The following is a 23,181-nucleotide window of genomic DNA, read 5'->3' as shown; positions in this document are numbered from 1 at the left end:
TCTCCTTTGATTCAGGAAATATTTTAGGTTGCAATGATCAGTTCTGACGACAAAATGCTGACCCAATAGATAGTGCTTCCACTTTTGTAATGCAAGAACTAAAGCCAATAACTCACGATCTTATTTAGATTTAACCTGATTAGAAAAGGAAAATCCCTTACTGGAATAGGCTAAAGGATGACTTTGTTGAAGTGGAATAGCACCAACACCATCAGCTGAAGCATCACACTCAACAGTAAACTGATATTCAAACATATATTTAATCCTACTAAAAAATAATCTTGACTAGATATTTATAGGATACATATTGTCTACACTATACAACAAACAACTAGAAAACTGTAAAGTCTAATCTGATAGCAGTTGGAAAACTGGTAATTGCAGGAAAGTATCAAGGAGGCAGTTACTACTTGTTTGGCTGACTGGTTCCATGTGCAGTTCCAGTCTCTCTATTTCCCCTTTCACACTTTCCTTTTCTAAAATATGTCTTCAAAGGTGGGGTCATATCGGATTTAGATTTTGAACCCAATAATTCTTTCTTTAGCCATAGGGTTTTCCCCATTCTCCAAGTTCTCCTCTAACTGCAAGTTATCAGTCTGTCCCACCGAAGGACCCCATTACCCAATGGTCTTGCATCTTCTCTAGAGGACCTTAGACTTAAATCAGACCACCTGAGAGTCACATTGTTGGCGGCGCTGCAATTCCTTCCGGCCATTTTCCTTCAAACTATTGCTGTTCTTTCTACCCATAGAGGAGTCTTGAAGATCAATTCCTCTAATTCCACTTGTATCGTTGACTGCATAAAATCTGGTGGCCCTTCGATTCTTAATCTAGTCCATCGGAGATGGTTTCTCAAAGATATGTCTTCCTCAGTTTCTAACCACCCACTGTACTTCTTCTCAATCTCTTTAAACATCTTATCAGACCACAAATATAAAGGTATCCCTAGTAATCTGATCCATACCAATTCCTGTTCAAATGTTTTTTTTGGAAAAACAGCCTGTCTTCAATAACCACCATTGAAGGTTCAATGCCAAATTTTTCCAGCACCATTTATCCATTTGGACACTTTGTGCCTCCTCCTTTGATGGGAATTCGGATAGGAAATTGAACTCATTCATTTCAAATACACTGACCCTCCAGATACTTCCCAAATATTCTGTACCTATCTTGTTTATTTATTTTTTTTATAAAAAAATTGTCCCTATCTAGTTACATCTGAGCATGTTGGGATTTCTCTGCTAAGATCTACAAAGTTGTCTACCAAACAGTTTTGAAGAGATTCCGACCTCTGTTTAGTAATGTTGGAGACCACATATAATTTACTGATTGCTTTTCACCCCAGGTCTTCTTCCGTCAACCCCTTTGGCTAGACTGTCTCTGAATAACTCCCTGGTGGGTTACCATGTAGTTGTCTGGCCTTTTCTGTGAAATAATCTCTTTAAACATCAACCCAGCCCACATTATGTGAGAGTTCCGGAATGATAATACTACTCCTCTGAACTCCTTGTTCCGCACTGATGATTATGAATCTGCCTTGGATGTCAAAATTCTGCTCCACTGTATATTCATATATCTGATCAGACTCATTCCAACTTTATGACAATATTCTCAACATCCTCCCTATAAGGGGGAGTGAAAAGGAAAATGGAGACCTAGTAAACAGGGAGCTAGAACTTTTGATAGTTCTAATAGGTCTACAAGTTTGACATTTAAATCCTCTTACGTACCTCACTTACATTTAGAATGGTGAAAAGGTCTTATTTCCCTTTCTGCATTATATTCAGGGACAATGGTGTGAGTAGCCAGGGAATATGCTGCCCATTAATCTTTCCTCATTTGTTCTGTGCTTCTTGATATACACAGGATATTGCTGTTGTGCCTCTTTTAGTCATTCTACCGGTGCTGGAGACCCAGGTACGTGGAGCTTGGAAATTTCGAATGTTTATAAATTTTCTTTGAGCAGTTAGTTTGAAAATATTATGCTTAAAATCTGTCTCTAAGCATCATTATTTTAACTACTTAGATAGGTTTTCTCCCTTTAAGTATGAGAGGTCAAAATATCTCATCATGGACGATATGTTAAACTGCAAGAGTTATCAATGAGTCTCTATTAGATAAATTATTTTGCAAGAGTTGTCAATGACTCTCTATTAGATAAATTAGTTCCCCAACTTTGTCAAAATTTCCTTGGATGGGGTACATAAGGTAATTTCGCAAATATTTTACACAGATGTGGGATCAAGCTAACGGACATGCCATTTTTTGTTTCTATCCTTGCTGCTGTATGTGTTTATGACTGTTATTAGAATTATTTTATCTTCAAATCTCTGCAGAATCTGATAGAAGAAAGTATTTGGCCAATGCTTGCAAAAGAAAGTCTGAAGGCTTTAGGTGGACTGGGGTTGCTTTCTTTTGGAGGGAAATACATATGGAGGCGAGTTTTTGAGGTGCTCATCATTGTTCTTTGGCCAAGAATAACATATAAATTAGGGGAGAATATAGGCACAGTGAATAAATACACTTGTATTTTTACAGCTGAATCAATAGATTGTTTTTATCGGTAATAGGTTGTTGCAGAAACAAGAAGTTCGGAAGCTTTTGTTGCACTTTGTCTTTTGACTGTTGCAGGAACATCACTATTAACGCAGAAGTTGGGCTTTAGTGACACGGTCAGATACACCTCTGAAAAAGTAATATCAATTGACCCAGAGAGGAGTTGAGTCCATCATTTGATATTTATCCCATGGTGCAGCTTGGAGCATTTTTAGCTGGGGCTCTGCTTGCAGAAACAAATTTCCGTACTCAGATTGAAGCTGATATAAGGCCATTCAGAGGATTACTTCTTGGTTTATTTTTTGTGACTACTGGAACTTCTATTGATATGCAGGTATTCTCAAGTATGACCTTCATTACGTTGTGTAGTATGCACTCTTTGTGGGTCTTTAACCCTTTCTCTAATTGCACATAATTCTTAACCTCATGCCAGCTTCTTTTCCGGGAGTGGCCAAATGTGCTTTCTCTGTTGGCTGGTCTGATTGTTATCAAGACATTGATCATAACGGCAATAGGTCCTCGAGTTGGACTATCCCTTCAGGAGAGTGTGAGAATTGGATTTCTTCTTTCTCAAGGAGGAGAATTTGGATTTGTTGTCTTTTCCCTAGCGAATAGGTGAGTTCCATCTGAAGTTCTGTGAAATAGAATAATTTTCTTCAACTGATAATACAACCATTTTACTGTAGGCTAGGAGTGCTGCCACTCGAGCTGAATAAACTACTTATCATTGTTGTTGTACTATCTATGGCACTGACTCCGTTACTTAATGAAATTGGACGAAGAGCTTCTGAGTTTGTTGGTGAGAAGTTTGACAATGAGGATGTAAGTCTTTTACCAGTCCCTGGAATATGAGGGAATGTAATGAAATTGATTTATCCATGAGCAATATCTCCCTCTTTGAATTTTATCTCATTTCTTCATCTCTCTGAATCTTAAAATTTCACATATGAACATTGAGATTACCCTAGCAACGGATAAACTGTATTTTAGTTTTCAGTAAACATGTAGGACGAAACTTTGTTGAAATTCCTGTGTGTCACATATAGTCTAGTATAATATTTGATTGCCTCATCTGTTCAGGATAAAAAATATGCTTTGCTGTCTCTTTCTCCTGAGGTGATTTGAAATAGAGCAGAGTTATTATCTGAGGTCCTCAAGCTCTTGGAGTCTCTGACCAACGTGAATCAGAAGTTAATTGTTCTTATAACTACTAATGTAATTCTTGATCATCTCAGAGAACTGCTGAAATGGAAAACTTTGATCTGAGTGAACCAGTAGTCATCCTTGGATTTGGCCAAATGGGTCAGGTAATGCAATTGTGGATCGCTGTTGCTTAGGAAGAAGCCCTGCTTTATCTTTCTGATGGTTTGTTTTTCTATCTTCATATAGGTCCTTGCCAATTTATTATCAACACCACTAGCTTCGAGTGATGGGGAGGAGTTGCAATATGTTGCTTTTGATCTAGATCCTTCTGTTGTAAAGGTTACTTTATTTCATAGATTAAGTTGTGTGCAATTGCAACATTGCATGTTCTTGTTGGAAAACCAAAGGAACTGGTTAGTGATATTTTGTCCATGTCACTGCAACAGGCTTCTACAAAACTTGGTTTTCCTGTTATTTATGGTGATGGTTCACGTCCTGCAGTCCTGCAGTCTGCTGGTATATCTTCTCCGAAAGCAGTCATGGTCATGTACAGAGGAAAAGAAAGGACCACAGAAGCTGTCCAGAGAATTCGACTAGCCTTTCCAGCGGTACTTTCCCCCCATCCCTTCTTGTGTATATCGGGCTGCAATGGAGAATTTAGGGAAAAGGTTCAATTTTACAAAATTGAAGAGGATAATCCAATTCAAAATGGATAAAAAAACTTTACATAGATGAAAAGTACAAAGCTGTAACTATTCTTGTGCATCGCTGGTGTTGGATACATTAAATACATCTGGGTTCTTATGACTCATCATAGTGTCAGGTTCAGGGTCATCAATTCTGACCTTTGCTATTTCTCGACTGAATATCAATTTTACAGGTACCAATATATGCACGAGCTCAGGATGTGATGCATTTATTAGATCTGAAGAAAGTTGGAGCAACAGATGCCATTCTTGAAAGTGCAGAGGTAAAGCCATGGCAATTCTTCTTTTTTTCTTTATGTTAATTCTGATCATGCCCTATATATTTTTCTGCAGACAAGCTTACAGCTTGGCTCTAAACTTCTAAAAGGGTTTGGTATCATGTCTGATGATGTAACTTTTCTAAGTCAACTTATTCGAGATTCTATGGAGCTGCAAGCGCAAGAGGTTGTTGATAAATCTGATAATCAGGTGTCTAAAGTTATGAAACCATTACAGGTACCAATCGTTAAAGAATACATATATATGCTTTATTTCCATATGCCTGAATAAATATTAATTATGAATTTACTAGTGTTGGAACATTAAGTTTGCCATCTATTCCTTCCAGTACTGGTGGTCTACCACTAGCTGACTTTTGGGTGTGGTGAACTAGGTTCTCATGGTCTGAAATCTTTGAGTGTATCTACCTACGTTCTTTTTGGTCCAAACAAATGATTATATTAATAAACTACCAAAGTACATGGAGTGTTGTGTGATACAAAAAGGAGGGACTCGTATGCAAGTCAGTACAAAAAGGGATATGGGAGGGGCGACTTTGTGAAAAGTCATTACAAGGGGGAAAAGGTTGGGGTTGGCTATTCCTTGAAGAAGATATTCTTTCCCATTGATAGCTTCCTGCAGTGCGTCCTTGACAAAAAGTGGAGAGTCTTCAAACACAATGATGGAGTTGTCGTTCACCTCTTCGCATCCATATTCTTCCAGCTTGTGTGCTACCCAATTTTGTTTCCTCTAGACATGCTCCATCAAGGAATCAGTTAGCAATCCGTGCAAGTATCTGCAATAGTTTAAAAAGTGATGAGTGAGCTATATGTTGAGACATTATGCTAGTGATGACCTTCTGTGCATCAAGATTTATTGGAGAGGGGTAAGGTTCTGTTGATGGGCTAGTTTGAGGCCGTAGAAGTGAACCAGCAGTTCAGCCTGATAGCAATTCGAAGGTGCAATATTTCCTGACTATCCAAGCATCCAATATCCCAGGTTATCGCAATAAAACTTCACCAATGCCCGCAGTGAAGTTTAACTGTTTATATTCTCTTACTAAACAATTATATATTGCGATCTCCCTTCACGAACCTTTTTATAGACACTCAAAATCAAAACCAGATGCGAGTGTTTGGTATGGAGGTTTTCCAATTTTCTCATGTTTGGTTGGTCAAAATGTTTTCGAAACATTTTCTCTAAAAAATCAAGCTCCTTTAAAATGGGGAAAATGCCTTCTCTAATGAAAGTAGGGAAATCAAGTTCCATAAGTGACATTCTAAGTTCATTGTCTCCTCCCACCCACCGAATAGCCCCAATCCCCACCCTTGACCATCCTACCTGTGAGAAATATAGGAGAAAAATATTATTGAATTGTGTAAGAACAATATTACACAAAGACCCTATTTATAGACATTATAAAACAATCCTTTTCCAAGTTGGATACTATAAACTATTCATATTTCTATTCCTATTCTAAGTAGGATTGTGTACACCTTTTCCTATTCTATGTAGAATTGTGTACACCTATTCCTATTCTAACACTCCCCCTCAAGCTGGTGCACACAAATTATATGTATCTAGCTTGTTACAAATATAATTAATACGAGGACCGGTGAGAGACTTGGTAAAGATATCTGCAAGTTGATCACTTGACTTCACAAATGTGGTAACAATATCTCCTAAGTGTATCTTTTCTCTGACAAAGTAACAATCAATCTCAATGTGCTTAGTCCTCTCATAAAAAACTGGATTTGATGCGATTGGGCTACTTGATTATCACACACAAGTTCTATATGACCGGTTTCTCCAAATTTTAGTTCTCTTAGCAACTGTTTGATCCAAACTAGCTCACAAGTTGCTACAACCATTGCTCGATATTCTGCTTCTGCACTAGATCGAGCAACCACACTCTGTTTCTTACTCTTCAACGACACCAAATTACCTTCTACTTAAACACAATATCCGGATGTTGAACATCTATTAGAGGGCGATCCTGCCCAATCAACATTTGTATATCCGATGATATGCTCATTGCCATGATCCTCGAAGAGTAGTCCTTTACCGGGAGCTGACTTTATATATCACAGAATACGAATAACTGCATCCCAATGACTATCACAAGGAGAAGTCATAAACTGACTTGCAACACTCACAGGAAAAGAGATGTTAGGTCTAGTCACTGTGAGATAATTCAACTTTCCAACCAGTCGTCTATACCTTTCAGGATTATCGAGTGATTCCCTTTGTCCTGGAAGGAGTTTAACATTTGGATCCATAACAGTGTCAATGGGTCTACATCCCGTCATTCCTATCTCCTCAAGAATGTCTAAGGCATTTTTGCATTGAGAAATAACAATACCTGATCTAGATTGAGTAACCTCAATAACTAGAAAATACTTGAGTTTGCCGAGGTCTTTAGTCTGAAAATGCTGAAAGAGATGTTGCTTCAAATTAGTGATACCATCTTGATCATTGCCAGTGATAACGATATCATCAACGTAAACAACTAAATAAATACACAAATTTGATGTAGAATGTCAATAGAAGACAGAGTGATCAGCTCCACTACGAGTCATATTGCTAAATTACTGTGCTGAACTTCCCAAACCAGTCTCAAGGAGACTGTTTCAGACCATAGAGTGACCTACACAATCGACATAAAAGGATACTAGACTCCCCCTAAGCAACAAAATCAGGTGGTTGCTCCATATAAACTTCTTCCTCAAGATCACCATGCAAAAAAGCATTCTTGATGTCCAACTGATGAAGAGGCCAATTACGAACGACAACCATAGATAGAAAAAGACGGACAGATGCTATTTTATCCACAGGAGCGAAAGTGTCACTATAATCTAGCCCAAATATCTGAGTATACCCTTTGGCAACAAGGCGAGCCTTCAGTCGATCAACTTGACCATCTGGGCCAATTTTGACTGCATAAACCCAACGGCAACCAACAATTGATTTACCTGTAGGAAGGGAAACAAGCTCCCTAGTACCACTCGTATGTAATGCAGATATCTCATCAATATAGCCCGCCTCCATCCAGAATGAGAGAGTGTTTCACCTGTAGTCTTAGGAATGGAAATAGAGGACAAAGATGATACAAAGGCATAATGTGGTGAGGATAAATGATGATAACTCAAGAAAGTATATTGTGGGTTAGCATTTCGAGTGGATCGTATACCTTTTTGAAGTGTAATTGGTTGGCTAGAAGGAGGCAAGTCCGCAGTAGGCGCAGAGTCCGGTACATGACATGAATCATCTAGGACTACAACTGGACGCGGACGACGATGATAAGTCGAGAGTGGTGGCACTAATATTAGAGATGTAGGAGAGACTGCAGATTCCTCAAAAGTCGGTACATGTAAGACCTGATGTATGGGTAAGACCTCACATACATCAGGATGATCAGAAGATGTATAGTAAGGTTGAGATTCAAAGAATGTGACATCGACGGACATAAGGTATCAATGAAGTTCAGGGAATAACAACGATACCCTTTTTGAACTCGAGAGTAACCGAGAAAGATACATTTGAGGGCACGAGGGGTTAATTTATCTTTCCTTGGGGCTAAGTTATGAACAAAGCATGTGCTCCCAAAGACACAAGGGGGGATAAAGTAAAGACGTGACTAAGGAAATAGTATGGAATGTGGAACCTAATTTTGAATAGAGGATGAGGGCGTTCTATTAATTAACTAACAAGACGCATGGACTGTATCACCCCAAAAACGCAACGAAACATGAGATTCAATGAGAAGAGTGCGAGCGGTCTCAATGAGATGCCTATTCTTCCTTTCTGCTACACCATTTTGTTGAGGGGTGTACGGACAAGATGTTTGGTGAATAATTTCATGGTCAGTCATAAACTCCTAAAATTGAGAGGATAAGTATTCTAAGGCATTATCACTACGAAAAGTACAAATAGAAACACCAAATTGATTTTGTATTTTAGCAAAGAAATTTTTGAATATAGAAAATAACTCAGAACGATCTTTCATTAAGAAAACCCAAGTGCATCTTGAATAATCATCAATGAAACTAACAAAATAACGAAATCCTAAAGGTGAACTAACTCTACTAGGACCCCAAATATCAGAATGAACTAATGAAAAAATAGACTCTGAATAGCCGAAAATCAAAGTTTATCCGGTCCTTGAAAAATTCGCTTTTTATGATTACATCGGCAATAATCCAGAAAGCGAACAACGGGGATTGAACCCGCGCGTGGTGGATTCACAATCCACTGCCTTGATCCACTTGGCTTGCTTTTCGTGATTACTATGAAATAGATGGCGGACTCAATTCATCAGGAACTGGAAGGACGACATCTCTCTCAGAAAAAAGGGAAATAAAAGACGAGCTATTGCATCAAGAGCTGATTCAATTGCAGCACTTACTGTAAGAAGAAGAGCGTGAACTCTTCTCGTTGTTGCGCTTGCCGTTAAAGAGTAAGATGTTGATTCTATAGCAGCTCCGATTCCTTCACCGATTCTTCAGTACTACATGAAAATGTAGCACGATTGTGTTTCCTAAGTTGATACAACTCACAGTTTAAACTAGACAAACTAGGCACCATCTTTTGCAGCTTGGATAGACTCGGATGTCCCAAACGTTTGTGAATCTGGTCTGAAGGATCTATAACGGAGCATGCCATGAAGGAATTTGAAGAGCTAAGATAGTAAAGGCCTTGTGATTCATGTCCTGTGCCAATTGTCTGTCCCGTACTGCGGTCCTGCATGAGAAAAAAATCATCAAAAAAGAATATGCCACAATGTAAGGAATGCGTCAAACGACTAACGGATGCCAGATTAAAAGGAGAGCCAGGGACATAAAGAACGGAGTCTATAGTGATAGAAGATAAGGGTTTGGCTTTTCCATCCCTTTTGGTTTTGTTTGGATCCCATTAGCTAAAGTAATAGCTAGAAGAGATTGTGAATAAACAATATCAGACAAAAGTGATTTATTACCAGAGATATGGTCAGAAGTGCCTGAGTCCATGACCCATGATCCAAGAGTACTAGATTGTGAAACACAAGCAAAAGAATTACTTGCAACAGAAACATCAGGTTGTCGTCCGCAAATAGCATACACCATGGAACCTCCTTCGGAATAGACCGTGTCAGCTCATCCATCACCAAGGCAAAAAGAAAAGGACTCAGCACATATCCATGATGTAGTCCCATCTCAACAGGAAAATGCTCTGACTCACCTCCCACCATTCTAACCCGAGTCTTGGCTCCAACATACACGTCTTTTAGCGCCTTAATATACACCATCGGGACACCTTTAGCCTCTAGACACCTCCAGAGAACATCCCTTGTAACTTTGTTATAGGCCTTTTCAAGGTCAATGAACACCATATGAAGATCCATTTTTCTTTCTCTAAATTTCTCCACCAGTCTCCGCATAAGATGGATTACTTCAGTAGTCGACGGCCCCGGCATGAATCCGAACTGATTCTCTAATATTGACACTCCTCTCCTCACCTTCATCTCCACCACTATCTCCCAAATCTTCAGTGTGGCTTAACAATTTGATACCTCTGTAATTATTACAGTTTTGGATATCACCCTTGTTCTTGTACAATGGAATCATAGTACTCCACCTTAGTCAACCACTCCAAACCTGCCTTGTCAGTACTCTTCCAAAAGTCCACCGAAATCTCATCGAACCCGGTCGCTCTCCCCCTCCTCATCCTGCTAATAACACGTCTAACTACCTCAACCCTAAAATACTTGCAGTATCCAAAGTCTTGAAGACTATGAGAGTACGCCAAATCATTTAGTACAATGTCTCCTTTTTCATTTAAGAGTGTGTGGAAGTAAGCTTGCCACCTTTGCTTGATAGAGGTCGCATCCACTAACACTTCACCTTCCTCGTCCTTGATGCACTTTACTAGATCCAGGTCGCGGGCTTTTGTCTCTCTCGCTTTGGCGAACTTATACAATCTCTTATCCCCACCTTTTTCCCTTAACTAGACATATAAGCGTTCAAAAGTTGTCGTCTTAGCACTGGTGACCGCCGATTTCGCTTCCGTGTTCACCTTCTTATAGATATCTTTAAGCCTACTCTTCTCCTCCTTATCCACGCACTCCAATCACTCCATATAGGCAACCTTCTTAGCTTTCACTTTGCCTTGTACTTCTCCATTCCACCACCAATCTCCTTGACGACCACCAAATATTCCTCTCGATATCCCTAGAACCTCGATAACAACTTTTCTAATGCAACCAGCAATCATGTCCCACATGTTGTTCACATCTCCGCTACTACTCCAGGATCCTAAACCAATCAAATTCTCCACTATCTCGTGAGAATCTAATCCTGGTCGGTCATAAATTGTCTTCTTTCTCCTATCCCTCTTAATCTCCAAGTCCATCACCAAAAGCTTATGTTGGGTAGTAATATTTTCACTCGGAATAACCTTGCAATCCTTACAAAGGCCTCTATCACCCTTCCGGAGGAGTAAGTAGTCAATCTTTGTCCTAGCTACCGTGCTACTAAAGGTGACCAATGGTTATCACTCTTCAGAAAACACGAGTTTGCAATAACCAAAGTCTTCATGGACATCATCAAAACCATTAGAAGTTGTACCGATATGACCATTGAAATCTCTATCAATGAAAATCTTTTCGGTACTCGGTATACCTCTCACTACCTCATCCAAATCCTCCCAAAAGAGCCTTTTGACTTCTTCATCCGGGCCCACATGGGGTGCATACGCACTAACAACGTTCACAATAAGCCTGCCGATAACTAGCTTAATAAACATCACTGATCCTCTTTACCTCCACCACACACTCCTTAAGATCCGTGTCGACTAGAATACCTACTCCATTCCTATCTCTTAAGCCTCCTGAGTACCATAATTTAAATCCATCCACATCCCGAGCTTTGGAACCTATCCATTTAGTCTCCTGGACACAAGCTATATTAATCTTTCTCCTCTTAAAGTTCTTCACTAGCTCTATGGATTTCCCTATAAGCGACCCTATGTTCCATTATCCCACTCTCAACTTATGAAAACCCGTCTACCTCTTACCACTGTATGAGCAATATGAGCATTATTGGACGATTGATTAGGTTGAGCCACAGATGCTACTTGTGGAGATAGTTGCTTACTTGTACGATTTCGAAGGAACTCATTATATTCCTCTAGAGCAATATGATCATAACTGGGTGGTGGACCATGCAAAATATAACATATGTCACGAGTATGCCCAAGTTTATGACAATGACTACACTTCGATCGAGGTTTCCCAAAATGCCCTCCTCCTCGCTGATTCTCCATAGATTAATATGTTTGTTTATCTATGATTTGAGTGTCATGACCCGATTTCTCAAGTAATGATTGCACCTACTATCAACCCACCAGTAGGTAAGCCTAACCCCACAGTCCAAAACCATAGGCAACGGACCATCACAAGCGGAAGGAAAGAAATGAATAATAACAATTATAATAAGAGAAGAATAAGATAAATACAACAAGATTACCTCCAAGACCTGGTATCAGTCGGTAGTTGAGCTACTAAACCAAATAAGGAAGAACAAGGTTCATACAGATACAATGATAATAATAGTAATACAGACTGTCTCCGAATACAAAATAAAGACTAGTCCAAGCTGAAACGGAGGGAGATAGGCAACTCTGACCGCCAAGAGCTAAACCTAAGTCTCCAAAATCCAACAGCTGCTCTGCACAATATCTAAATCATAGTGAAAATCCATCCTATGATCTCCATGGTGTAGAAGTATAGTATGAGTACCAACAAGTGTCACTCAGTATGCATCGGCCGACTGAGCTCCAAGTATAAAGCAAGTATAAAGAGCATGTAAGCAAGGAGTATATATCACAAGTAACTAACAACAATAATACGGAAGCCTGCAATAAGAACATCTAATATAAGGAAGAAAGAAGATAGGAAACAATCAAGAAAGCAAAGGAAGTACCTGGTGGCGCCAGCCCAAGACCTAAACACGACAACCTAAATGACAACCTACTAACATAAGTAAGCACAAATATCACAAAAAGGCTCCAAGGACCGTATCAACTAAATCCCTGTACCAAAAGTTAGATAAATAAGAACAAGGACAGTAACTACCTTCAAACAAGAGACCACCCTTTATATCGCCACAAATTTGCAACTAGTAAGTCAATACCTCCCGAGCCCTTGTGTGCCCATGAAGTTCACTCACAAATAGGTAAATCTGTACGGCATCCCATACTACCGACAGGCACAAACAACTATGTTGGTGAAAGGCAATGCATATATGAAGGAAAGTAATGCAGTAAAACCAGTAGTACCATCTGTGTCAAGTGCCTCATACCAAGATATATACACCTACATCCAGTCCCAACCAGGAAGTAGGATCCATGCCCCTCTATGGGATCGCCATGGGGGGACTCGACAACGCCCTGTCCCGATCCAGGTCTTATATCAATCTATATATCTGATCATCAAGATACAGTCTGCCGCGGTGACTGGAGATAAATAGCCAAATCAGTATAAAAAGGGTCGAAAATCTCTATGACCGGGTCAGTATTATAAAATAAACGCATCCTCAATGCCTCGAATCAATATAATAAAAAGAGCGCATACTCGATGCCTCGAGTCAATATCATAAAATGAGCGCATCCTTGATGCCTCCAAGCCACTGAAAATAGTAGTAATAAAGGTAGTACGACCCCCTTTCGAAAATCAGTATAAAATAATTTGGGTTACAATCCAACTTTCTCAAATCAATGCTAAGAACCAATGCACGCACCGGGCTCGACTACATCCATGAGAAAACAATGATCCAATGCAATGCATGCTATCACCAGCACCCAAACAACATGCACAATCACATACAATAATGACACCACAAGCACCTTACCCTCTAGAGCATGAAAACTAGGCTAACAAATGTATCCGACCTACAATTAAGGCCGAAAGCTCAACTCTACCACTATAACTCAATCACAAGGCCAAAAAGGAAACTCAACCCTAACTGGGTGACAAAGAGGAGGAAAATGAGGAACAGGTGCTCATCTAGTCAATCAATACCTCAAATCGATTTGGGAATATAACCTCGAGATTTACAACCACAGCTAGCCCCGCCAAATGGCAAAAAGAAAGCATAGGGGAATCTAGCTCTAAATCTAGAAACAAAATCCAATAGTAATTCACAAGCCTAACCGGCTGGAAACCACTACACCAAGGCTTCAACACAACTGTGCTACAATAATGAGGAACACTAAGTCTCATAAACTCCCGCCAACAATGGCTACAACAACTAAGGATCAAACCACATCTCAGTCTCAGGCACAAATCCGCCAATCATCATAAACATGAATCAAGCCACCTAAAATAGGCTAACCAAGGCCAAACTAAAGCATAATCATTAATCTTACCAACTAGACTGGAAGTGTCATAAGGCATCCTAGCCTAAGGTTTTCACCGGCACAGGGAACCAAAAAACTAGGAATATTTTGAAGCCGAAGACGCGCACTCCATATCCACTTTACGGTAGCTTTTCACTCAAAAATCAACTCAACTGCCTCTATGCTATAAAAATATCGATCATTTCGTCAATACGAACGTTTTGACACCAAAATCGTATTTTTTGGAGACGGACCCAAAATTGGGTCTAAAACAGAATTGTAGGACCCGCGATGGGAATCACGAAAATGACTCTGTGAAAATGTTCTAAATGCATTGTTCAGCTTGTACCCCAAAATGGGGCACAAATAGATGCTCAAAACAACCTAAATCAGCCCAACGTTTCAAAACACCATTAAATCTTAAACCAAGCTAGGGCAGCCCCTTTGGGCAAGAAATTACCTCAAACTGACGACCTTCACGCTTCCTTGAACCTACCAACATGTAGCCACGACTCCCACGAAACCAACATACTTGGAACGCCCAAATTGGAGGTCCCTAGCTCCCAAAATCGAAGAAAGAAAATGAGGGTCGGGGCTGGTTTGCGTCTGCCTTTTAACTTTAGACCATACGAACAATGCATCCCGATCGCAGAGCACTATGCTCGCGATTGCGAGCTTCAAGGAAAATGCACATCGCGATCGCGATAGTGACCTCGTAATCGGGAAGACCTAACAGAGAGAGGTTCACTATCGCAACAGTCAAAATTCCCTTAAAATTCGATGTTCCAGACTCAATGGCTCAGTCAAAATTTCCAGTCGAGGTCGTCTTGACAAAATGTGGGTCCCTTACCCAAGCATAAATTTTTCCAATTCTACAAAAAGGCTCAAAATGAGATCGGAAGCCTTGGGACATGAACGAAAAGGTCATTGTAGACCAAACTCGACATTCTAGGCCTAACCGCATTGACGAAATTTCAATCCGAGCGTGTTTACCAAGATTGTTGACCAAAATCAACCTTAGGCTAAAGCTTAAAGGCTAAAACGCCTAATGGCTCAAACTCTCACCGTAAGGCTCGATGCTCGTGCCGACCATGCTACTAGCCTAATTTGGCCATTCCGGAGATAACGGAACCATCAAAATTCCATTCAAAGGTCGTCTTCCTGGAGTTTTGACCGAAGTCAATTGTTTAAACTTCAAGAGTTCCAAAATAGGAAACAGGCGTAAAATTCAAATGAACGACAAGGAAACCAACTGTCAGTGTCAACAAGTCATAAATGACTTGGGGTCGCTACAGAAAAGCTCTAAATGCTGAAAATATCGAAAAAGAAGAAAATGACCTTGAGGGTCATTACATTGAGATGCAATAACAGAGGAGTCAATGGTGGGTGATGAGGCTACTTTATGACTGGGAGGTGCGGCAAGACGAAGTAGACGAGAGAATAATTCCCACATACCTTGACAATCAAATCCCCAAAAGCAATAAAGTTTGATGCAGGGCACTACTAAAGAATCACCTACCGGGGTCGAAACACGCAACGACTCAAATAATGGCTCAGGGGTCATACTCAGTCGAGGGGCACAATAAATAAATATATAAGAATATGTGGAGCCTAGATCAAATAAAGCGGATGCGGGCTGATGGCATAATAAAATCATACCTGTGATCACATCGTCCGAGGCCTCAGCATCTGCTCTAGTTGGAGCTGCATAGAAATGGGCCTGGGCTCCGCTACCCTGCGTATTGACTCTGCCTCCTGACCTGCCTCCCTGGGGACCTTCCCATGCACCCTGATGACCACCACTGCGGTCCTGGCCCTGGCCTCCACCTCTAACTGGAGGTGTTGGTGCGGGCACGGGTCTACCTACCTGTGTAGCTGGTAAGGCTAGCCTGCACTAAGGGTACTCGCGGGACCAATGATCTAGCTCCTATTAGTGAAGCAAATTCAATGGCACTCATAGCACCTCTGCGAATATTGGTTGAAAGCTGGAGGTCGGCCACCTCAGCCTGAAGAACCCGTCTGCGAACCACCTCGGACCGGCACTAGAACTAATCTGACGGTATTGATCACCCTCTGATGTCTGAAGAGAGGCCTGGAAGGGGCGGCTAGACTGACCCGACTGAAATCTCGAGCGAGATTTATCATAGGACTCTCGGGATCTAAAGCGGCGCCCATCATGGCTATCCTCCTGTCTAGCTCCCTTGTCACTACCACCTTGGGCCTTTCGACAGAGCTGCTCGAGCGTGCGGGCATGGTCTACCACCTCCAGAAATGAGCGGCCCGCTGAGACTAAAGACTGAGTCTCGATCCGTAGCTGGGGCCTCAATCTCCTGACGTAGCACCGAACTCTCTCCTCCTCAATAGGTAAGATCATGGCGGTATACCTGGAGAGCTCGTGGAATCAGGCCTCGTACTCTGATACTTTCATGGAGCCCTGCATCAATTGTGAAAATTGATCCCGGAGCTGATCTCTGACACTCCTAGGGATAAACCAGGCTAAGAAGGCCTTTGAAAACTCAGCCCATGTGACCGGTAGAGACCCAGCTGGCCTGGTCTCTAGGTAGGTACGCCACCACTACCTGGCGGGACCGTCTAACTGATAAGAAGTGAAGTTAACTCCTCTCAACTCCACTAAACCCAAGGTCTGTAGCCGCTCGCGGCAAGTAGAAACTCGTGGGCATCCTCACCCACAGCCCCAAAAAATCTCGGTGGTGATAGTCTAAGGAACACCTCAAGCATCTTCTTCTCGAGGATTGGCAAGACGCCCTCCAAATCATCTAGCTGAGCGGCCGGTGCCGATGGCTGCAAAACAATTGGTGCCGCTGGTCCTGCGGTACTGGAGCGGCGGGAGCTGGGGCCTGCTACATACCCCCAATGGCAGCTAAAATTTGGGCAAACATCGCTTGTAAGGCTGGAGCTGAGGTTGGCTTGGGTGGTGGCTGGGCTGGTCACGAGGCCACCGGTTGTTGGTGTACTGGATCTACTAGTGGCTCCACCTCCGGCTCCGGAGTCTACTCTCATTCCCGAGCTGGCGCTGCAGCCTTGGAAAGACCTCGTGCTCGGCCTCTACCTCTGGCGCACGTGTAATCCATCCTGTAAAAGAGTGGAACAAGTGAGATTTCGAAAAACCAACAAGTCACATACTATACGACAGCGATACAAAAGGGACACATTCCTAAAGATATCCTGAAGCCTCCTGAGGATAAGTCCCGATGTCTCCGCACCGATCCGTAGGACTCTACTAGACGTTTGCTCTGTATAAGTGAAACCGGTGAACCTGGGGCTTTGATACTAAATTATCACGACTCGATTTCTCCGATCATGATGGAGCCTACTATGACCCACCATTAGGCAAGCCGACCCATATTCCGGAACTGCAAGTAATGGGATGTCAGGGTAGAAGACCTGCAATCTAATCTAAAACAGTAAAGCAACAATAGGAGCATACAATGAACGGGCGGAAGCAACTAAATATATTTACACAACAAAAGGATCCCTCTTAGAACCTGGAAGTCACATGTACAAAGCTCCTAATAAAAGAGTATGAGTCCCAAAAGTGGACTACGAAAACAAAGTTGTCTCAAAAAGAAAAAGACAGGAAATATATGTACAGAAGAAGACGGGTAAATCAAGAACGCAAATGTGCTCACCCTCGCCTCCGGTCACGACAGTAGTTGGCTCGAATCAATGCCGGTAGCTAGTACTCGGACCTGCATCACGGAAACAGATGCAGAGTATAGTATGAGTACCAAAACAACAGGTACCTAGTAGGCATCATAAGTCGATTGAGCAAGTTAAGTAAAAGTAAACTGAAATGCGAGTAAGTAATCAAAACCAAAGACGGGACAAGAAGTAAAGATGGGTATGTGCACGAGCGTACTAGCAAACAAAGCGAAAGAATCTAACTAACTCCTCTACGCTCCCAGTAACCGCTTGCATGGACTCCCATAAACTCGACAGATGCAAGAATAGTTGAAAGAAAATGAACGGAACCAAAAGGATTTCAATAGTATCACCATTTCTCGGCCTTGAACCGAACCATTTCCAAATTCTAACACCTCAACCCACAACTTAGAGTAGACAAAGACTTAATCGAAGATTCATCAGGAAATCAGGAATTTAACCACATGCAAGCTGGACTACGGACTGCAACCGAGTAACTGTAGCTAATGAGTCGACATGAGTAGGCTAGACCATGGACTTTAACCGGATAACTGTAGCCAAAGGTCGAGCACGAGTAAGCTAGACCGCGGACTTTAACCGGGTATCTGTAGTTAGGAAGCCTGGACACAGGTAAGCTGGACCACGGAATTGAACCTGATATCTATAGCTTATGAGTCGAACACAAGTAAGCTGGACCACGGACTTTGACCGGGTATCTGTAGCTAACGGATAGGTCCGAATTAAAATCAGCGACCAACCGTGCATCACATGGAGAACCCTCAACTCGAGTGTCATCAATGCACTACTCCAGCCCGAATCAACTATAACCCGAATCACCAAGACAACGTCCAGAAATCAAGAATCGAGCGATACAGGATTGATAGGAGAATAGGGCATTATGGAGGTAAGGTCACAAGATGAGTTACTTCCTAGCTAAGGCTCCGGCTATCAGACTCAAGTCTGCTATATCAGCCTACAGGGAGCTAATCGTCTAAAACGACGTCGGAGAAGGTTTAAGGCCCAACGGCACCAAAATCGTGCAAGTCTAAGGCAATACTTGTCTAAGCCTCGACTAAGGCCAAACATGCTTCAAAATGTGTTACCACAAGCACAACATTCATTACAGGATAGGAACAACCAACAACCACGGGAGTCATGCTTACATAGTCCAACAATTACCCGAAATAAGTCCTAGGACATGGATTCTAGGAATTTAGCATGCTCGACACCCAACCCCACCAAACTCATGCAACTCAATGTACAATTGTCTAAACTTGCTCAGTCTTACAAAGGGAAAGCCGTAGCCTACTTGTAAGCTGACCACGCGTTCTCCAACTCGCTAAACCGGAGCTTTTCCCATCCGAGTGGCCTCCGAATGCTGCCACACTATCAACAACATAATCACAACATTAATACAGTCGTTATGACACTACAATTATCGAATTTGGAGACGGATCAATTTCGGGGTCTAAAATGGGAAATGTGGGACCTGCGTCCGAAATTTCGAAATTGACCCCAACAATAGGTTCTAAACATCTCCCCAAGCTCACAAACCAATTCGATAAACAGTATAGGGTTAGGAAACTATGCAAAACGGGCATGCACGAAAATTCTCATATTTTGAACTAAGAAGGTGAAAGAAAGAAGCAACTTGATCATCTATTTCTCACAAACGACACCCCCATGACCCAAACCGAACATACCCCGATGTTCCTTATGAAAAACCCCACAATTTAGCCTTAAAAATTACTAAAAAAGGAGTTAAATTGGCCAAGTTACAATTCTCTAAAGTTCAACAATTATTCACTCCGAAAATAACTGAATCAGTGGTTAATTATGCATTTTTACCTCAAACCAATCTCTCTCTCAAGTTTCCGAGCTCACCACTGGATTTCCTACGAAATTCTCTTGAGTTTAGACCTTTGAATCACCAAATTTGAGCAAGAACCGGAGGAGAAATCGAATCTTGAACTTTGAATATGAAGCTGAGTTTGTATTTCTTGTCTTAATTAAAAGACCAGGTAGTTGCTCTTCGTGATTGCGGGGACACGTGTTGCGATCGCGACTTTCTCCCAAACAGACAATTGCGATAGCAAGGGTAAGGTCTCGCGATCGCGAAGACCAATTGAGTCAAACCTCAGTCAACTCTTCATTGCAATCGCGATGGCTCCTTCGCGAACGCGATGAGGAAAGCCACCTGCACCAGATATCAGCTAAAAAGCTAATATTTCTCAAGTCTCTATTCTGATGGGGTGCTCAAAATTTGTTCGGAATCCGTGCGTGCAAACGCGATATGCTACCCCACCAAATTTGATGTTTCGGACTCAACGGCGCAGTCAAAATTTCCATACGAGGTCGTTACGACTAAAAGTAGGTCCCACACCCAAGGGCCATTTTGAACCAAGTTCTACAACGGGCCTCGGGATTAGACCGAAAGCCTCAGAAAGCGAATGAAAGGTCGTTCTAGACCAAACTCGACATTCCAGAACTAACCGCGCAATCAGGATTTTCATCTAACCGTGTTTTCCTAGAATGTTGACCGAAGTCAACTATAGGCCAAATTTCTAAGGCAAAAGTGCCAAATGGTCCTAAATTTGTACATATTGCTGCCGACTATGCTACTAGCCTAATTTGACCATTCCGGAGCTGATGGGGCCGTCAGAATTCTGTTCTGAGGTAGTTTTCCTAAAGGTATGACCGAAGTCAATTTTTCAAGTTATAAAAGCTCAAAAACAGAGAAACAGGCCTAAAACCCAAACGAACGATTAGGCGACCAAACAGTCAGGGCCAACAAGTCATAAATGACTTGGGGTCGCTACAGGAATGCTCTAAACGATGGAATGAATGCTTAAATTCAAAAATAACCTGGAGGGTCATTACAAAACCCGTCTCCCTCTTACCACTGTATAAGCATTATTGAATGATTGATTAGGTTGAGCCACAGATGCTACTTGTGGAGATGTCTGCTTACTTGCGTGATTTTGAAGGAACTCATTATATTCGTTTAGAGCAATAGGATCATAACTTGGTGGTGGACCGTGCAAAATATAGCATATGTCCCGAGTGTGCCCAAGTTTATGACAATGACTACACTTGGATCAAATTTAGTTTTCTTGTAGGTTATTCTTTAAATATAGTCTAATCCAAACAAATTCAGATCTTAATTTCAAAGGAACTATTCCCAAAATGTTAGTTCAACACTGATTGAGGGAGCAAATGTGTTGGTTGAACTTTCACTGAAAAGGGGTCACTAGCTTGAGCTCTTCCCTTTTCAGCTTTTTGTTCTTTCTGAAATTGCAAATGAGAAAGATGGCTGATTAATTGATTCCAGATATCTGTCCCAGCAGGTTTAAGGCTCAAAATTTGATTTTTGCTTAATAGAGAAGGCACTCTAAGCTTGTGGTCTCTAAAGATGATAGTCTTTTAACCCCTATAGTACGTCCACCCTACTTTAACTTTACCACCATTTCAAGAGTAAATATTTGCAGAACATTTTATATTCTAAATATCACCTGTAGTGTATATGTTTTAATTCTTTCTAAACCTATACCATATTAGTAAAAAGATGAATTAGTCAATGTCCAAAACAGGTTCTAATTTGTCGATCTTCCTAAGCATCCACATTTGGACAGGTTAAATGGGATGGATACACGAGAGTTTTTTAAATACAAGGCTTCTGGTGGCTTCACAGTTAAAGGAGTTGAAACATAAGCTTATTTGTTTCCATTGATTATGCTTACAACTCTCCGAGCTGCTATATATTCTGTGTTTTTGCTGATTATTTTCATATGCTTAAGCTGGATAAATGTGGCTATTAACGAAGTTCAAGAACATCTTTATTAGGTAAGAGCTGCAGACTTTGTCCAGGGAGTACCCACGCTGTCAACAGACACAACACAGGATCTAAAGGATAGAAGTTACAGTTTGGCTGCAGCTGATCAGTCATCTGATGATGGCGCCACACTGTTAACTGACACAACACAGGATCTAAGGGATAGAAGTTATAGTTTGGCTGCAGCTGATCAGTCATCCGATGATGGCGCCATGCTGTCAACTGACACAACACAGGATCTAAGGAATAGAAGTTACAGTTTGGCTGCAGCTGATCAATCATTCGATGGTGGCGTCACGCTGTCAACTGACACAACACAGGATCTAAGGGATAGATGTTACAGTTTGGCTTCAGCTAATCAGTCATCCGATAATGGCGAGAGCCACCCATCTCATGATCTAGAAAATGGAGAACAGCTGTTTGAGGATGATGATATGGAGAGTGCATTTCCAGCTAACTCGAGACGTGATGGTGTGGAAAGTGATGCAGGTGAGATCTCCCAACAAACTTAGAGTGCTCAGCTGGTTCTGCTGTTGCGACCTAAGGTCCTGGCTTAAGAGTGCCATCCTTTTAGAACAAATTAAAAAGACAACAAGAAGGTGAACCTTGCATTTGGAGGCATCCAATTTAGGTCTATCCCTCCAGTGAGTACTTTTTGTAGATTCCAATTTTTGATAGTTGCATTATTGATGTATGACTGAGGATGAGACACGAGCATGCTAGGAAATTGTCTTACAAATTGAAGATTTGTTAGTGATCATATATTGTACATAGTCAAGTTTATGGGATTGGGTGTTAGCTAGATTTTATTCACCAATCCAAAAAGAAGGTAAACTCAGTTAGATTTTGCTTATACATCTGAAAACAAGAAAAGTTATCGGGTTATTCAAAGAAAAAAAGATGATGACTGAATCTATCAATTTCTTCTTCAAACAGTTATGTAATATGAGGTCTCTTTTAGTAGGCTCCAAGTTTGGCTACTTTAGCCCATACCCCTTCTCGTCTTCTTGATTTGGACACCCGTGCTCTACCTGTTATTTTCAAATTTCAGTAAAAGAAGAATTCCTTTCAGAAGAGAATCTTACTAACATTAGAAAAAAAGAAATCATAGAAATATGATCACCATCCTTGAGAATATTACTTCAAAGGAAAAGGTCAGAAGACTGCCAACAACCACAGTGGAGTGATGCAATTATTTGAAAATACCAAGTGTAAAGTTTTGGTTTCATGACAAACACTGATATTTCAATTCTTGATAATCTTCATCAGCATCAACTTCACAAATCTCACTTTATTTATACATATTTTCCCCTGTAAGTCTCAATTTCAGCTTCTAAAACCTTCCATCACTTTCTTTCCTCATCTCACAATCTATTGAGAAACTTTCATTTTTAATGTATTGTTTTATGTTTGTTCTAAAATTTACTCTGGTTCAACTAAAATTCAATTGTATATTTAATAACTTAGGTTTTTTGTTGTAATCATGTGCGTTATTCAGTATTGTGTATTGATACATAATCGTATGTAGAATAAAAATTTAGAAAAATTACAGAATTCCAATACTCTAATGTTATTTATTATTAGGTATTAGTTCATAATCATATACAGAAAAAATTTAAACAAAAGTTAGAAAAGTTATAGAATTTCATT

The 23,181-nt window shown here is 41.0% G+C and overlaps 1 protein-coding gene and 1 pseudogene across 2 annotated transcripts in view; one reads left to right on the top strand and one right to left on the bottom strand.

Moving 5' to 3' along the window:
- Window positions 1-22,451, top strand: part of LOC129902182 (K(+) efflux antiporter 3, chloroplastic) — a 64,532-nt gene extending 42,081 nt beyond the window's left edge. For both annotated transcript variants that reach the window (XM_055977263.1, XM_055977265.1), the window contains 12 exons: window positions 1,867-1,917; window positions 2,337-2,450; window positions 2,571-2,672; window positions 2,756-2,890; window positions 2,990-3,171; window positions 3,243-3,378; window positions 3,792-3,863; window positions 3,946-4,038; window positions 4,146-4,307; window positions 4,580-4,669; window positions 4,740-4,901; window positions 21,543-22,451. In XM_055977263.1, coding sequence (XP_055833238.1) covers window positions 1,867-1,917; window positions 2,337-2,450; window positions 2,571-2,672; window positions 2,756-2,890; window positions 2,990-3,171; window positions 3,243-3,378; window positions 3,792-3,863; window positions 3,946-4,038; window positions 4,146-4,307; window positions 4,580-4,669; window positions 4,740-4,901; window positions 21,543-22,043 — 1,800 coding nt within the window. In that variant the 3' untranslated portion in view covers window positions 22,044-22,451. The remainder of the gene's footprint in view (window positions 1-1,866; window positions 1,918-2,336; window positions 2,451-2,570; window positions 2,673-2,755; window positions 2,891-2,989; window positions 3,172-3,242; window positions 3,379-3,791; window positions 3,864-3,945; window positions 4,039-4,145; window positions 4,308-4,579; window positions 4,670-4,739; window positions 4,902-21,542) is intronic.
- Window positions 9,132-11,210, bottom strand: LOC129902183 (uncharacterized; annotated as a pseudogene).
- Window positions 22,452-23,181: the final 730 nt, after the last annotated feature.

This window comes from Solanum dulcamara, chromosome 9 (assembly GCF_947179165.1).
Source record: "Solanum dulcamara chromosome 9, daSolDulc1.2, whole genome shotgun sequence".
In the NCBI taxonomy this organism is placed as follows: domain Eukaryota; kingdom Viridiplantae; phylum Streptophyta; class Magnoliopsida; order Solanales; family Solanaceae; genus Solanum; species Solanum dulcamara.
The sequence above is the reverse complement of the archived record's forward strand: the minus strand, read 5'-3'. Positions and strand labels throughout refer to the sequence as shown.